Below are 18,700 nucleotides of genomic sequence, written 5' to 3'. Positions count from 1 at the left end.
TCTTAAAACTTATATTCTCTGTTTTCATACTTTCAATTCACCATTGCTTTGTTTTATTTTTAATGACTACGAAAAACACGATTTTTATAAAAAAATAATCATTTTTTATTGAAAAATTTGTTGGTATAAAAGCGCTATTTTTTTCTAAATGCCTAGAATAGATTTGGCTTATTCACACCCTCATCCAAATTGCTTAAGCAGATGTGGCACTAATCAGGAAGAAGAAAAGGAAAAGCTGTAAAAAGACCTAACTCAAAAGTGACTTTCGCCGAGAAAATGTTTATTTAGAATTTGACTCCCTTTGCGTTGATATCTTCATTTTTGTTCTTTATACACCTTGATACCAGGGGATCTCAGTAAACATTCTCTCAATACTAACGAGTAGGGAATCATTAAGAATAAAACTGTCTGAGACTTCCATTATGTATACATGGCACAAGTGACGAGTTGAGTAGAAGATTTGATTAGGAGGAGAGTGCATTCAGCACTCTCCTTGTGACTTATTTGTAGTTTGAAGAATCCGCTTCAGATGTGTTGTAGATTACCATGAACTTCGAGTATATGGGTAGTTTAGGCACCGTCTCACTGGAGTCGCTTATTGGTTTAAGGACTTATAAAAATTGGAATCCGAAAATCTTTTCTGGCCACTAAGCCGCCGATTTAACTCCTTTTAAGATACACTTATTCGCCCTAATCTAACTTATCGAGTGAATATATTATATATTTTCCCTTTATTAAAATTTATAAGCAGTTTTGCATTTTATTTTAGACCTTGCCCTACTTACCCCACTTTTGTAAGCCTTATCAGCCACTTTTGCTTAGAAGAATTATAAGTCATACAGTTGGATAATAAATGCGTCGATTCGGCCTAATGCACTCGAATATACAAAGCAGAAGATTCGAGCCCAAAATCAGCTCGCACAAAGTAAATATTGTAAAACTGCAAGGCAGCTGGTGGAGAGTCATTCAGCAAACGTTCGGCGGCTGCGCGCCAAAGCAGCACAGAACATTCACCCTACAAATAAACAGAAATCACAACCACCAGCCTAAGAAGGCTACAAGAAAAGGTGCAATGTGCTATGCTGGCTAAAGGAAAGTGTGAGGGCGATGGACGTAGACGCGGACGTAGGCAATGAACGGCTACAGCAACTGGCAACGGCAACTGTTGCTAATATTTGCCAACTATCACTGCTGGTCACTCCAATTGGAATTGTGTGCATTGCGCGCAGATCAAGCCAGTCCTCGCCGACTGCTGTTGGTTACACAAGGAAGCACAAATATTGGCGGTGGCCGCCGAAGCACAGCTGGGAAAATTTAATATGCTTGCGAAAATTTGTGTTTACAAGCGAAAATTGCTGTAAAAGCTGTGAACGCAGGCGGCCAACAGATGGCTCAAGAAAACTAACAGAAATGCTGCATGAAAGTGCACACAGTTTATTTGGTTTTGTTCTTATTTGGAGGGTATTTTTGCAAATATTTGCCCTTGTTTTGTTTGCAACTAACACATGCTTTACTTTTGTGGCAAATACAGTTCTTTTTTTGCAGCTAAAATGCTTTGCACCTCTTTTGCGGCTAGCATTTGTGCGTGAAAATCGCATACGTAGCAAATTATTTGTCCAACAAGTGAGCCAGAAAATTCACAAATCAGCGAAAAGTTAACAAAAGTGTTGGTGCAAAAATCGTATCTCTGAGTCTGTCCATATTGGCAAGTGGCTAAACTTAGCTGCTTAGTTAAATAGCGGAAGTTTTTGCTCCAAATTTGCTTTGATGAGTTGTCGTTGCTGGTAAAGGCTTTCGAACCTCTAAAACAAATAAACTGCACTTGCGGTTAGGAAAATAGTAAGTGATAAAGTGTTAGACCTGCATGTGCTGGTCTCAAAGTGTGAGTGCCCTGAAGCTGCTGTGTTGACTTACTTGCCTTGCTTGTTCAAGAAAATGTGTGCACGCAAGCCGATCGGAGTCTTATCAGCAATTTGCGATATTCACTATGCCGCTGCTAATAAATTTGTAAAGTGTGGACTTCTTCTTGTGTATATTTGCTGAGATTTCACACTTCTGAAGCGGAAGTATAAATCCTACAACTTGTTATAGCCCAAAGTAGTTGGGAATGATTCTAAAATGAATACATATAAATTAGAAATATTGTTATTCCTTATTCCTTCGAACAATTTAAAGTAATACGTCCAATAATTAATTACAACGTGTGGCTTAAAATTGGTGTGCCAATTGAAAAATGTTCCGCTCTTAGTCAGAGAATTGGGCGGCGACTAACCTCTTCCAACGCCTTCTGTCATATACATAACTCCTTATTTGACTCGTGGAACCAAAACACCGTTCGCACCCATGCCAGTTTTGGTCGACCACCCGCTTTTTTCCCTTGTGTATTCCACTCGAATGCCATTTTCGCAACAGTTGGTATTGTATTTCGAATACCGCTCCATTCTCTCTTTTGATTTGTAAGTTGAGTAAATAAACTGGAAGTTATCAGAACAAAGCTCCTGTCCTTCTATTTTAGCTCAGTCTTGTTTATTTTGGACTTCACCTTGTAATTTCTTAGACCTATTTAAAGTATTCCGTGGGTGGAACTATGTTAGTTTGAAAGAAAAAACTACGATTACATTGCACATTGTAATAATTTATGAAATCTAACCACAGCAGCAGGGTGCATGCTCAAACGGATGTTGTTGTGGTCAGCGATGTTTGTTTAATAATTTTATGCACTTTGTAAGTATTTATTTATTATTTTTTGAGTAATCCGTTTATAGTTTTAGTATTTTCAACACTTTTTATTACGTTTATTTTTTTACTACATTTATGTATATCTGTTTTTTGTATTTATTTTTGCTTCGTTTTTTTGAGTTATGGAGTCGGACGAACATTTGCCGCTGTTCGCTTACAGCAGCAATGGCCGACCGTCACCAATAACAATAATCTAGAGACGCTGCTTAACATCTGTGGCGTGCTTACTACGTTTGTTTCACAAAATACCAACAACAATTTTTTTGTTTTGTCAAACATCTGTGCATAAGTAATAAATTATTGACAGAACGCTTTCGTTTTGCCAACTTTGCTATTATTACTATGTTGAACACAGAGTTTTATTACTATGATTGTCATTGTCATTGTTGTTGGTATTGTTGTCGACAGCATGGCCTTTGTTTTAGAATTTATATTTATGTATGTATGTTTATGTTTTGTTTAGTATTAAAAAATATATTAATTTAATATTTTTTTGTTTCCGTTCGAGCATAAAATTTACACATGTAAAGCCAGATTTTATTCGTTTTTCAATCATGAATATTTGTTTCATTGAAAACTTATCTAGTGACAAAAAATGATTATAATTCTCAATATTTCGCATTACAGCACTTGACAAGCATTTAATTGGCTTTTGCTCAATTATAGTTATTTATTCAGTATTTCTTATCGGTTTCGTTGACTTGTTGTAGGTAAATATATATATATTTTTTTTTGTAGTAATCATTTTTTGTATTTTTTTCGATTAAGTATTGTTTCAGCCACATATATTCCCAATTCCTATGTACAGTATTTGGTTTTTGTTTTAATTGTTAGCTTTCTATCACTTACTTATTTTATTGTGCAGGCCCGCCAAAGCTCGATTTTTTTACAAACTCAAAATTAAATGCATTTTATTAGAAGTTAGGAGCAGTCATGCCAAACATTCTTGGTTGAATTCGTGAAAGTTTCATAGGGGTTTCATTAATTTTTCGAGCTTATTAAAATTTAATTTTAGGGGTTCCATTAATTTTTCGAATTTATTAAAATTTATTAAAATTCGCGAAATTAATTTTTCGCGTTTACTAAAATTTAAATTCGCGAATTTTAATAAATTCGAAAAATTAATGGAATTTAATTTCGTGAATTTTATTTTAATTTGAAAAATTAGTGGAGCTCCTATGAAACTTTCACGGCATAGCGAATCTGCGAAAAATACTGTGTATGCGCTTACAAATGCACACTAAAATAGTCATTGAACTTATAGGCGTTTGTTTATGATTTTGTTATTGTACATAAAATACTTTATTTACTTGTTTGTTTCATATTTTTAATTTATTGATTTTTTTATTTATTAATTTCATGACTTAATTTTTTGCTTTGTTTTTCTTTTCATTCATTTTAGTTTTCAAACGGCATGACATTTCAATACATCATGCGCCAACACCAAATATAGGCTTTTCCAAGGTGAGTACACGAATGTTTAAAACTTCAGCAGAAACAAGAAGCAAATCTATACCAAAAATTATATATATTTTCCTCCCAAACTTGATTTCATCAGCAATAGTGGGCAAATGAATTTTCTTCTTCTTCTTTGTACCTCATTTTCCCTTCTCTAACTTGCTGCTGTCATTGAAAATATTCCAATTTCGATGTTACGTTCGAAACACGCGTGCATTTACAACCAAACGCCAATCCAGTAGTGGCATGGCAGTTATGGCCAAGTGCAGCCTTTAACCCCTACTTGACCTCACCTCAGCTCAAAATATAGCAGAACAGTCGTGTGATATATAGTTGCAGTTTACTATTCAGTTTACTAAGCAACCAACAAGACACATCGCACAAACAATCAAAATAGACGAGTAGAGATCGAAAGAAGCCATTCATTGCTTGTACGCTTGGACTCATACAAGGAAAAGTTAGCAAGCAATGCACCGCAAATCATTCGTTCTTCATTCGAGAATGCGTATAATAAACATCTACTCCATAATCTTCAGCATTTATGTTACAACATCCACCCAGCTGTCGGCTTGCGTTCGGAGCTTTGGAATATTTCACTCGCACCAAAACCCAGTGTATTGGATGTAAGTATGTGCATGTAGGCATGCCTGTGTGTGTGTGTAAGTCTATGCTTTTGATTTAATAACTATCACAGTTGAACAGCACCCACTATCAACACCAGCAACACAACAAAAACAAACAAAAAAATAATTTCAATAACAACTATTACCACGTTACTATTCCTCCAGCTGCAGCTCCTGGCAACATGTTCTATGCATGCATGTGTATAATGTTGTTTACCATATATGTATGTAGTATTGTCCTATGCGGTTATAAGTTTATTTCCTCACCTTTAATTTCCGCTCGTCATACCCGCGTACCTCCCTATTATTACACCTTCACTTCATAGTATCCACATTGCAGGCAGTTTGTTTTGGTTTTCTTTCTTTGCTTGTTCCTATTCAACTGCTGTCCATCACCAGTCACTGTCTGCCTTTTCTCACCCTCACTTTCACACTGAGTTGCCGTGTGTGTGTACGCTAGGGAGCAACTATTTGCAATTGCCATTCTTTAATACCTACCAAGCAACTTACACACATACGCACACACATATGAACATTTTGATTTTTGGCTAAGAATGTTGAATGGGTACTTCAATCTCAATAATCCGCCTCTAAGAATCCATTAAACTACGTAAATCGTTTGCGAAATTATATGAATTTTCTAATCAGTAATTTTCATTTCGCGCAAATGTTACATTGTATGAGATTTGTGATTTTTTTCGCTTACCTTAATACATCCACGAAGGAAGAAGTTGGCATAGTGAGGATATTGGAGTTATAGTGAATTGCTACAATAAGCGCTTTAAGTTTGCAGTGCTCCCCAAGTTTTAAATTATAAGCAGAATACAGGGAACATATGTCGCACGTACACAAAGAGTCTATTCCATAACTAGTTACATTTGATAGGATTTAGTCTTACAATTCTCTTTATTTTTTATTCATTCTTTTTACCTTAAAAAAAATATTTGTTAAGAGGTATTTTGTAGTTATTTTCCTTTCGTTGCATATAAAATGAATTATGTTTATAATGCGATCAAAGGTCTTTAAATGAAGCAAGGAAAAATGTGCACTTCAAATGTAGCGGAAAACATTCAATTTTTTTTTTGTTTTGTTGATTTTCCATTTTGATTCCCTTGGAAATGAATTGTGCTTTGTGGGGAAAAATCTTGGTTGCGAAAATAAATAATTTCACAAGTTGTAAGATTTTTTTTTAATTTTTAATTAATCAAATTAGCGTTTATGCATGTGTTTGAGGTGCTAAAAGAGGAAAGTTCAAATCTTGAATGAGATTCATAAATTGACTTCTGTGCTAAGATCACCCTATGGGAAGACTTAAATATAATTTCTCCTAATAGCGTCATAGGATAGGTTTGGCAGCCGCATCGCACATAGAGACAACGATGCCACTTAGACCACGAAATGGGTCCGTTGTGAGCCGCAAAGGCTAGGCTACATTTAACCTTCCAGGTTGAACAATCCTGAGCTTTAGACAAAGCGTAAAAGATAGATTATCTATATTCGTTAAGAAGTAGGATCTTAAATATCGGTTCCTGCTTCTGGCATGTGCAAAAAGGTGTTGAATTGTTTCCAACTCCTCCTCATTCCTACAGCTACGACAGAAATCATGCATGTAAACGCCTAATCTCTGTGCGTGCTTTCCTATGAGACAATGCCCTGTGAGGACCCCTACTAAGGTTCTAATTTGAAGTCTACTTATTTTTATAACATTCTTGGACAGTAGTAGATTTAGCCTTGGCCATGTTTGCCTAGCAACGTCACAGGTGTTGGCACTAACCCATCTTTGATTTACAGAACTGGTTAGTGTGCCCATAACAAGCAGCATACAAGTTGCGAGAGATACCCCTATAAAATTATTTATGTTTGCCATACAGGTCAGCCCTACAGTTCCCTGATATATCCCTGTGGCCTAGAACCCAGCATAGCGTCATACGCTCATCATAGTAGGTTGGGAGAGCAGATAGCTGTCAGTAGATGGCTGTAGTAATCGGTACCTCCCCCCATTTACGCAAAAATTCTACGAAAAGTAATGAATTTTCTTTTGCCCAAACTAATATTTGAGACTTGCGAACTGGACAGATGTAATATAGCAAATAAGCAATGGAGCGCGTAATGGTCCGTATAAAAATTTCCATCACTCGAGTTAATATTTTTTAATTCTTCAAAAAGTTATTCAAAGAACCAAATTGGATAATTAATTACAATAAAGAACGTAAACTCGTATGTTAAACTTAGTACTTCAAATTTATTCTATTTTTATAAATTCTCAAAATAAACTTTTATCTGACAACCAAAACACGCCGTAACAAATTTTTAATCTGTGGTGCCACTCTAAAAAATTTTAATTTATGGATTGAATGAGTGGACTGAGTATAAGCCACCTTGTTATTCGCTCGGCCCCTGCCAATACCATCAGTAAAATGTTTGAAAGAAAGGTTGTTATAAAAATGGTATTTGCATAGGCAAATCAAAAGTACGAATTTGCGTATATGGCGACCAAACTTTGCCCAAAATGTTATACTGACAAGCTTGCAAACAGAATTTTCGGAATTTTTCTAGATATGCAGTTTTATAGCCCATTGAATTCTGGTATAAAAACATGCAAGTTTTAGGTGGCAAAAGAATACCGTCGATTTTTGACAATATTTTGCGGTAGTTGACATGCCTTTTCTTCCACACAAAGTACAGGGTGTCCGATGACGGAACTTGGTTTTAGATTTAAAGTTTCTCCCTAACCGCTGAATATATGAGCGAAGAGCGGATTGCGTTAGCCTCGCTATCCGTGCACGTTATTTAGTCACAATGCCTTAGTGGACCGATGAACAACGAGTGTTCGCAATCGTAGCGTATTTCAAAGCCAATGATTCGTATGCGACTGCAGGCCGTCACAATATTAAACGTTTACTTGATGGCGCAAATGATGGATTTGTTCATGGTTGCGAGGGTTCCTGGCAATAAGTTCGGTGGCACGACAAGAACAAACGATAATATTCAACTCGTCGCTACAAGTTTACACGGTAATCCGCATCAGCCCGTGCGCAAGAGAGCGACTGCCCTGGTACTTCCAAAACTTATTATGCAGGAAATATTAAGGAAAGATCTTGGGCCTCACCCCTTCAAAATTGAAATCGTGCAAGCATTTAAGCTCAACGATTACAATTTTCGTACAAATTTCTGCGAGACAATGTGGGAACGATTTCGTATAGTAAACACTATTTTTTGGAGTGATGAAACTTATTTCCATGTAAATTGAATTGTAAATAAGCAACATTACCATCACCCAAAGGACATAACAGCCGCTTCACGGGCCCAAAGTGACGATTTGGTGTGCACTGTCAACGTGAAATAATAAAACCATAGTTTTTTGAAAATCGGCAAAAGCAAATGTTGAACGATCATTTTCTGCCTATAATTAAAGAACATTCTTCCTTCAGGACACACACATGATTTCAGCAAGATGGTGCCATGCTACACGCGGCCAAAGATGCCATGTCGCCAAAGATGCCTCTATGGTTTCTTCCCTAACAAACTGATAAACCGTTTCGGTGACATATTGTGACCATCCAGGGGCTCTTATCACTATGAAATTTTTTCCGTAGGGGTACCTTAAAAGTAAAGTCTGTGAAATAAATGCAGCGACCATCTCGACATCACCAGCGAGTAGCTCGGAGTAAGGAGGCCAGATGCCAAGAGTGTATACGACTTACTGGTCAACATTTAGAGTCTTCTTTGAAATAGTTATTGAAATAAACTTCTATCATTAGTATTTTTTTTTTTTTTATTTTAATGTACCATTTTTTTCTTAATTTGTGTTTTGTGTAAAGTTTGAAACTTTGCGCTTCATAGTTTTTGTTGTAATATGAAATATATTTTTATAATTTGAATGGGGTGTATATGAAAAAAAATCGTAGAAGAGGTTAAGGCTAGAGTATCTAGATTGGAAAAGTATTTAACAAGCTTTAATAACAATTTGAAAGCAGAGTTTTCAGGTTCCATTAAATTTACTACCACCAATTTATGATATTTTTCTCAAAATATTTAATACTTTCTGCAGTATCTCCAGCAACTTTCAATTTGAGAACCACTGCCCTACTACGAATAAAATGCACCCAATACATAGTTGCCACGCAGTCAACTAACCTCGTCGCAGTTTATTGCTTTGAAATCGCGCACAAAAAGGCAATTATATACTATTACATTTATACATACATATATGCACAAAAGTACACAGGGAAATGAATATGTTTGTGTGAATATATATTGGTATGTATCCCTGTGCAGACACCTAGCCTATTTTAGATCAGAGTTTATTGCGTTCACATTGCCATTTGCAGACGCAGGCGCGTTCACAGCTCAAGCTGCGTTCAACATATTGCACATCTGTTGCAACAACTTCCTACTTCCACGAGTATAGTACATGCATAAGCTTACAAATATGTATGTCTCTTTATAAATATACATATATACATACACACACATATATATATATACTGGCATATGTATGGATTGCAACAAATTGTGGATTTGTTCGTAGGGGAGTGAGGCATTCTGCGCATTTGTTTGTTGTTAACTGCAACAAATTTCTTGGTACACTTTGGCAAAAATGTATATATGTATGTTGCTTTTCGGAGTGTGCGCGAGTACACACATTTTTCACAATTAGGGCGCAGCAGTACCACTAAGGTTATTCCCACAATTGCTAGGGAATGGTGATGGCAAGAGGGAAAACAAATTGCATTTAAAAGTTTGTGGACATTTTGCATAATTATCTAACAGGGAAAATCAAGCATTTGAGATTAAATTAAATTAAAATAAATAAAATTGTTTTTTTGGAAGCGCATTATGCTACATTTGTTTTAAAAAAAGAATGACGAAAAAGTTTTCAATGAAAATATAATATTATATAACTAGAAAACTCGTTCCCATTAAGGACAGATCCAAGCTACTTAAGCGAAGGTTAATCACTTCAGCAATATTTCTCAAAAACTGGGAGTGATTCTTACCGATATAATTAAAACAACAATGATTTTAAAGAACTTTCAAGAATCGTTTGTAGCACTAGCTCCGCCAAATATTTTCTACGTTCGAAACTAATCCTGGGCTGAAAGTATGGTATACGAATGCATCTAAACTAGAAGATCACTAAACTAGCGACGATTTAATTTTAATTTTAAGAAATCAATCCAAAAAAAAAAAACTATTGACACTTTACTTTAAAAAAGCATTTCCTTCGGTAGCAAAGCGTCAATCTCTGTTTGGAACCAGAAAAATATATTGGGTACCAAATATAAAAAAGAACAAAGTAGTTTCCCTGGAAATAATGAAACAGGTGAGTGTGCGAGTACAAGTAAGCATTTCTCGCTGGGCTTTTTGTACCTTATACCGAAGTAAAGGGTGATTTTTTAGAGCTATAGGAAATTTTTTCAAAGCAACACGCGTAAAATTCAGAAAAATCCATCCAATTTTTATTTAATTCGATTGTACATTCCATATAATTTAATATTTGAGGATTATTTCATGCAAATGTTGACCGCGACTGCGCTTCAAATGGTCCATCCGCTTAGTCCAATTTTGGCATAATCTTTCCAATGTTTCGGCCGGTATCTCACATATAAATGCTTTAATGTTGTCTTCCAATGCGTTAATTGAAGCAGGCTTGTCTGAATAGATATGAGCTTTAACATAGCCCCACAAAAAATAATCTAAAGGCGTTATATCGCACGATCTGGGTGGCAATTTGATATGTCCCGAAAGTGAAATAAAATGTTGACCCAACTCACCTCTCAACAAGTCCATTGCTACGCGTGCTGTGTGGCATGTATCACCGTCTTGCTGAAACCACATGCCATGCAAGTCAAACTCTTGCATTTTGGGCAAAAAAAAGTTGGATATAATTTCACGGTAGCGCTCACCATTCACAGTTACGTAACGATTCACAGCATCTTTGAAGAAGTACGGTCGAATGATACCTCCAGCCCATAAACCGCACCAAACTGTGACTTTTTTTGGATACATTGGTAGCTCTTGCAATTCTTCTGGCTGATTTTCACTCCAAAATCGACAATTCTGCTTATTTACGTACCCATTGATCCAAAAATGAGCTTCGTCGCTGAACACAATATTTCGATGAAAAAGTGGATCTTCCACCAACTTTCCAAGAGCCCATTCACAAAAAATAATTCCGCGCTGCGGTAGGTCGTTCGGCTTCAATTCTTGCACCAGCTGTATTTTGAAAGGCTTCATAACTAAATCCTTTCGCAAAATATTCCACGTTGTTGAGTAACAGAGGCCCAATCGCTGCGAACGGCGACGAATCGATAATTGATGGTCATCATTAACACTGGCCGATACAGCTGCGATATTTTCTTCAGTTCGCACTCTACATAAGCGTCTTGGTGGTTTGATGTACAATAATGTAAATTTAGTTCTAAATTTAGTCACAATAGCTCGAATAGCCGCTTCAGTGAGTCGATTAAAATGACCATAAAATGGAAGAAGCGCGAATTTCGTTACCGGATCGCGGTTGTTATAAAAAAAAACTAAATTTGTTTGAAAATAATTATGATTTATGAATTTAATCGTAATTTCTTTAAACAAATTGGAAATGGGTTTATTATTACACTTTGTCTTTAATTATATTTGCAATAAATTTATCTATAGGGTCGTTCCTAATGTAAGTGTTAGTGCATGGTTTTATATATATTACATAACTCGCGCGATAAATTTTCTTAACAGAACACGCATTTTTATAATAAAATTCAATGATTTGCAAGCGTTGTTCGTTTGTAAGACGATGCATGGTTAAAGTATAGACCTAACTGAAGATGTTTGACAGTGAAACAAAACACGAAACGTGCGTCAGCTGTTTGAACCAACTGTTTAAAAAGATAATAGCTAAAAAATCACCCGTTATATATATATATATATATAATTGGCGCGTATACCCTTTTTGGGTGTTTGGCCGAGCTTCTCCGACCTATATGTGGTGTGCGTCTTGATGCTGTTCCACAAATGGAGGGACCTACAGTTTCAAGCCGACTCCGAAGGGCAAATATTTTTATGAGGAGCTTTTTCATGGCAGAAATACACTCGGAGGTTTGCCATTGACTGCCGAGGGGCGACCGCTATTAGAAAAATGTTTTTCTTAATTTTTGGTGTTTCACCGAGATTCGAACCGACGTTCTCTCTCTGAATTCCGAATGGTAGTCACGCACCAACCCATTCGGCTACGGCGGCCGCAGTTCCGACATCAAAATCACCCGTTACTTGTCTCAAAAAAATGCAATAAATATTTACTTTCGATTTCCGAGATTTGCTTTTAAGTGTTCCTCTTTCGCACTGTACTGTTAGTTTCTATTTCCCTTTTACGGAAGATGTTATTAATATTTACATTAGTTTTAAGAAACATTGTGTACCTGCAGTCTGTTAGATATACCAGTCATGTCATAGACTAAATAAATCGAAATGAAATGGAAAGAAATCAAATTATATGAAATGAAAAAAGTGAAACGACATGAAATTTTGAATTTATCGAAAATTATTACATTGCAATGCCAAATTTAGTTTATAGTATAACAGCCTAACAGCCTACAACATGCAGCTCTCAACTGTACTCTTTACTCTCTTACGCGGCTTAGTATTACTCAATTATTTTGAGAAAGGCTCTAATACCAGAGAATGTTAATGCAATGAGAAGGAGCAAATGTTAAAAGAGCTTTTTTCGAGTTCTAATTTATAGATTCATAATAAGGTCATTTCAAATTCAACTTTCCTGAAGAGGTCGGAATTGCAGATATTTACCACGCGAGTGACGCGAGTGGAGGGTTTCTATATTTACTTACCACGCTAGGCCAAGAATTCAGATATTTTCTGCGTTTACCATACTATTGAGGACGTTCATAAGATTTTTCGGCACACTACTAAGGAAATCGAAGCGAATAAAATTGCGATTAAGAAGGCCGCGCGGTAGTTAGTTTGTGGTGCAGAAGCTAAAGTCGGCGGAATTATTCGTTTTGTTTTTTGGCACGTATATAATTCAGGTTCAAATCCTGAAGTCATATTTTTTTTCTTGCACATTTTTTTTTTACAATTCAAACCAGGAAAGTTTGGTAAAATTTTTGAGTTTATTTTAATTAAAATTTCTTTAAAATACTGTTTTTTGTATTTTATAAATGGAAATTTCTTTTCGGTATAAAATAGTTCATACTGGATATGACCTGATTTTTATATAAATCAATCAAAACAGAAAATATGTACATATGTCTATAATCTATTTCATCAAATCCAAATTATATTGATGAGAAAATATCATTCTAATATCCGTCCAGAAAGCCAAACGCGCATACACAGATGCATATTCATATAATTACGCATACAAACTTTCAACTAACGCAGAATATGTACAAATAAAACTGCGAATCGAATAAATGAGTGATTTAGAAAAGATCATTAATAATTGTAGATTAGCGCAATCGTGAAAGACGTGTCGTATATGCAGTACATCGTCTCATATTTGACTCAGGTTCAAATCCTGTGCACAGTTTTTTGTTCAATATTTTTATTTCATTTTTTATATTTGGTTTAATTGAAATTGATTTAAAATAGTGTATTCAGGTTTTTCTAATACCAGTTATTTAGAAATTTATTTAGAAATTTATTTTCTATATAACATTATTGATTTGAATTGATTTATATGTAAAACAGCCATAAAGTCAATCATATGAATATGCATTCCTATATTGAATCTCTTCAGTCAAATCTGAACTACTTACATACACATATTGATGAGAAAATATTCTAATATCCATCCAGGAAGCCTAACGCGCATACTCACATATGTGTTTAAATATATGTACAAACTACCACCATTCTAACAAACCCAGAACACAAGCTTCTGCGCACACTTGACACATGGGATATGTATACCCTATGAGCAAAAAGAACCGGGAAGGTGATGTTGACTGCTTCCTTCGATTGCCAAGGCATAGTCCACCATGAGTACCTTCCATCGGGCCAGACAGTCAATAGAGAATATTATTTATCCGTTTTGAAACCTTAGAGAGATGCTGTGTGTTGCAAACCGCCGGAAATGTGAGCAAACAATTCTCAGATTTTGCATGATGATAACGCGCCATCGCACTGATCAAAGAGAATACAAATCGGCCTGCCGGGGGTGTTTGGAGGACTGGGTTAAACGTTGGCACATGTGTGTTGCTTCAGACGGGTCATATTTTGAAGGAGATACTATAAATTTGCCTTAAATTTAACTCTGTTTTGTTTAATTTAAACATTCCCGGTACTTTCTGATCATAAGGTACATATATGCGGCTTTGCGGACAGCAATATGTGATTCGCTGGAAGTCGCATTAACTCGCGACTGTCGCACAGTTAGAAGACATATTTACATACATATAAGGGTGCATACATACATACGGAGCCGCGGCCACTCGACATGACAAAAATTTAAGATTTATCAAATATTGGCAAATAATTCCCGCGAAATATTCCAATATTGACTATTTTCGAATGGTCGCGAAAATTGGCATATGGGCGGCTCGTTTTATGAATGAAATTGAAATATGAGCTCTAACTTATGAATGAACTTTTTGTTTTGTTCTAAATTGTTCAGCGCCGTCATGGCCGCTGCGACTGCATCTACGAATGTATTTTGTTTTTGTAGTCGCTAGGCTTAGATTTTAGCTTTGGGCGACATGCGCATGTGAGGTATGTGTTTTTGTTGTGTTCTAGAACATTTTAGAATGTGCGGTGGCAAAGCGGCCATGGCGTTGCGCTTGCTGTTGCTTTTGCGTCTATCAAAGTACATATCGTGTTTTTGTAAGTACAATATTAGGAATATCGACTGGTGAAAGACAAAAGTACACGGAAGCAAGAAGGGAGCGCTGTGCTCGCGCATATACATATGCATGAATGTATGAACGTGCATGGATGTAGTAACATATGAATACAATTATTTTGTAGGAAGTTTAGAAGGCAAGTAGGTATATATGTATGTATATATGCTAGGACATAATACATACATAGAGCAGAATTGTTTTTGCACTTGTTAGGAAGAAACTCGCTAGTGCGTATGTGTATTTGTCTTGTAAGAATGTGATGTGCTGTGCCTTGTGTACATACATAAGTCAAGGTTATTTGGGCATACATGCATATGTACATATGTATGAAAGGAAGATGATGTTCTTGCGCTTGTGCATTATTGTTTTTCATATACAAATGTACATACCCACATATGTATGTAAATGCTGTCGAATACATAAACTATAAATTGACATACAATATAAAATAAGTGTTGATTTATCTTAAACCGTTTTTTTTTCTTAATGCAAATACCTCCTATTGACATGTACATACATATTATGTATGTATATTGTCATATACCATCATTTATGTACATATAGAGTATACGTTCATTTATGAATGTATGTAATGAAAAACTTCATGAATTACTTTCAGAACTTTATTAAAATTAGTTCGCGTCGCGCGCATGCACAAAACCTTGGTTCACAACGCAGGCGCAGAAATAAACGCACTGCATATTTATCCTCCCCATGTGACTCGGCATCAATTCTCGGCGCCAATTTTTTTTTTTTTTTAAATGTGTTTTTTTAATGTAATCGTAAAAAATTTTTAATAAATTTTATGTATCCGCTTATCATTTCAAAAGTAACAAAATGGTAAAAAAAAAGCAGTCGAAGAAATAAATGCACCGCCTATTTTTCCTCGCCACATGTTAGACTCGATTTCAATTCCCAGTGCAAACCTTTTTTTATAAATTTTTTTTTTTTAAATTCGTTTTTTTTATGTAATTAAAAAAAATTATGTAATAAATTTTACGTATTCGCTTATTATTTCAAAAAATACGAAAATAGTAAAAATTTAATTAGTTTAATGTATTTATCCTCCCCACGTGACTCGGCATCAATTCTCGGTGGAAATTTTTTTTTTTTCGTTTTTAAATTTTTTTTTTTAATGTAATCGTAAAAAAATTTTTAATAAATTTTATATATCCGCTTATCATTTCAAAAATAACAAAATGGTCAAAAAATAAGCAGTCGAAGAAATAAACGCACCGCCTATTTTTCCTCGCCACATGTTAGACTCGAGTTCAATTCCCGGTGCAAACTTTTTTTTATAAATTTTATTTTTTAAAATCGTTTTTTTTTTTTAATGTAATTGAAAAAAAAAATTATGTAATAAATTTTACGTATTCGCTTATTATTTCAAAAAAATACGAAAATAGTAAAAATTTAATTAGTTTAATGTATTTATCCTCCCCTCGTGACTCGGCATCAATTCTCGGTGCAAATTTTTTTTTTTCGTTTTTAAATTTTTTTTTTTAATGTAATCGTAAAAAAATTTTTAATAAATTTTATGTATACGCTTATCATTTCAAAAGTAACAAAATGGTCAAAAAATAAGCAGTCGAAGAAATAAACGCACCGCCTATTTTTTCTCGCCACATGTTAGACTCGAGTTCAATTCCCGGTGCAAACTTTTTTTTATAAATTTTATTTTTTAAAATCGTTTTTTTTTTTTAATGTAATTGAAAAAAAAAAAATTATGTAATAAATTTTACGTATTCGCTTATTATTTCAAAAATACGAAAATAGTACAAATTTAATTGGTATAATGTCGAGGTGAGAAATGTGTTGTGTGTTGAGGTGAAAGATGTGTGGTGTTTCTAATTTTTGTGTGGGCAAAAGTCAGTGAGGTGTCTATAAACTCGGTGTGCTAAATGACCTTATTACAAATCTTTCAGATCTCAATTGTACTAAAAAAAGCTTACAGTAACATTTGCACCTTCTCATTGCATTAACATTCTCTGCTAATACGTTGAGTTCTTTTATTACGACTTTTTTATTTTCTTATGTGTTTTTGCTGTACATTTTTTTAATTCCTCTCACTTTACATTTTTGTACCTTTCACTTATTTTACTTGGCTTCCAAACTCGTTTTTTGTATAAAATATTTGTCAGCCTTTGAGTTTTTGAACGTAGAATATTTATTTGCACAAATGTGGTATGTATGCCAATACTTGTGTGGCAATCGCTAATAGGTTTATTGCAACTGGGCAAAGTCGGGTCAGGTCAAATACATAAAATAGCCAAAAGCTCAAAATTCAGTGAACGTTTTAAGGCTGTGAGTTATGAGCTCTAAAGAGGTGAGAATTGCTTACACTTACCATCATACAATACATAAAAAATATAGCTACTTCCACAACTACAATGGCTATATAGGTCAAATAACGGCTGTTTGAAAAACAAGTATCTTTCTAAAAATGGACTCAAAAAACCACAAAACTCTTATTATTTTTCCTCGCGTGATATTCAACTTAGGATTTAGATCCTAACTGAATTGGCAGCAAAGCTTTGGGCACCGCACACAAAACACAAAAGTGGTAAAATTTTACATTCGTGGCTGCCAGTTGACGTTGCCAAGAGTGTTGATAGCAGATCACCGAACTTAACCTGTAAAGAGTCGATTATTTTAAAAGTTGTGTCGCACCCTGTTGGAACTTGTATCATCCAAACTTCTGTATGTATTCATATAATAATAATGTATAACTAAGGGTATTCCACCCAGATGGCGTTTCCATGTTTTTAAAAAAGGCCCAATAATATCGGCATTCTTTACCCATTCTAATCTGTTACTGTGCGAATTCAGCAGCTTCTCGCCGATTACTTGCAGTTTTTCGGACCGATGCGCGATAATTTTTATATCTGCTAACTTTGCACCGAGAAAAAAACACGTATCTGCGGAATATTTTATTTTTCGGCCAAATTCAAACTTTATTATAAACTGCTGTAAGTCCCATACTGAGAAGCAATAATAAATAGATGTTATTTTGTCCTTAATTGCGGAATCAACTAGATTTTGCAAGCGAGTGGCCGGAGATCTTCGAGGAAACTACTCTTCAGTCGTTTCCTGAAATATGCAGCCTTGGCCAAAAGTATTAGGCACCCCATTAGTTACTGAATTTTTCGTTTTTAAAATTGAAGTAATAATCTTTTATTAAGAAATCAGTACAAATAAAAGGAATTAGTGATAAAAACATTGATATTCAGTGGATCCACCCTCTGCTTTGATAACAGCAGCAATTCTCTGGGAATTATTGAGTTACATTAGCCACATTGTGATCGGTAAGTGCTGTGCCACCGCAAATTAACGCCTTGTGGGGGCTTATGTAAATAATCTTTTGTATGTGCTCACATTGGCGGCCGCCGTGGCCGAATGGGTTGGTGCGTGACTACCATTCGGAATTCAGAGAGAGAACGTCGGTTCGAATCTCGGTAAAAGATCAAAATTAAGAAAAAGTTGTTTTTAATAGCGGTCGCCCCTCGGCAGGCAATGGCAAACCTCCGAGTGTATTTCTGCCATGAAAAAGCTCCACATAAAAATATCGGCCATTCGGAGTCGGTTTGAAACTGTGGGCCCCTCCATTTGTGGAACAACATCAAGACGCACACCACAAATAGGAGGAGAAGCTCGGCCAAACAGCCAAAAAGGGTGTACGCGCCAATTATATATATACCTGTATACATATGTGCTCACATTGTTTTATTTAACATTTTTAAGTATTTGCATACATACAATTATAATCACAAAATTACGGAACAACTACTACCGGAAGTCCTGTAGGGATGACTTGTGGCCGTAGTAAATATAATTTAATGAATTGAAGTTTCTCCCTCAGGCATTTGAATAAGATATTTTATGAATAATAAATGATAACCTTTAATGCAATTTCACTTTACTTGGTAATGTCTGAAATAAAAAATTATTATGCCTACCTAGTAACAAAAAAATGAATAAATGTTAACCAATTTAATTGCAGTTTTCTATTTCCACATACGTAACATTTAT

The 18,700-nt window shown here is 35.1% G+C and overlaps 1 protein-coding gene across 1 annotated transcript in view; it reads left to right on the top strand.

Moving 5' to 3' along the window:
- The window catches only part of LOC129248976 (uncharacterized), a 108,896-nt gene that overhangs the window by 27,573 nt on the left and 62,623 nt on the right, over nt 1-18,700 (top strand). The window contains exon 3 of the mRNA XM_054888605.1: nt 4,142-4,203. Coding sequence (XP_054744580.1) covers nt 4,142-4,203 — 62 coding nt within the window. The remainder of the gene's footprint in view (nt 1-4,141; nt 4,204-18,700) is intronic.

The sequence above is a fragment of the Anastrepha obliqua genome, chromosome 1 (assembly GCF_027943255.1).
Source record: "Anastrepha obliqua isolate idAnaObli1 chromosome 1, idAnaObli1_1.0, whole genome shotgun sequence".
Classification (NCBI taxonomy): domain Eukaryota; kingdom Metazoa; phylum Arthropoda; class Insecta; order Diptera; family Tephritidae; genus Anastrepha; species Anastrepha obliqua.
The sequence above is the reverse complement of the archived record's forward strand: the minus strand, read 5'-3'. Positions and strand labels throughout refer to the sequence as shown.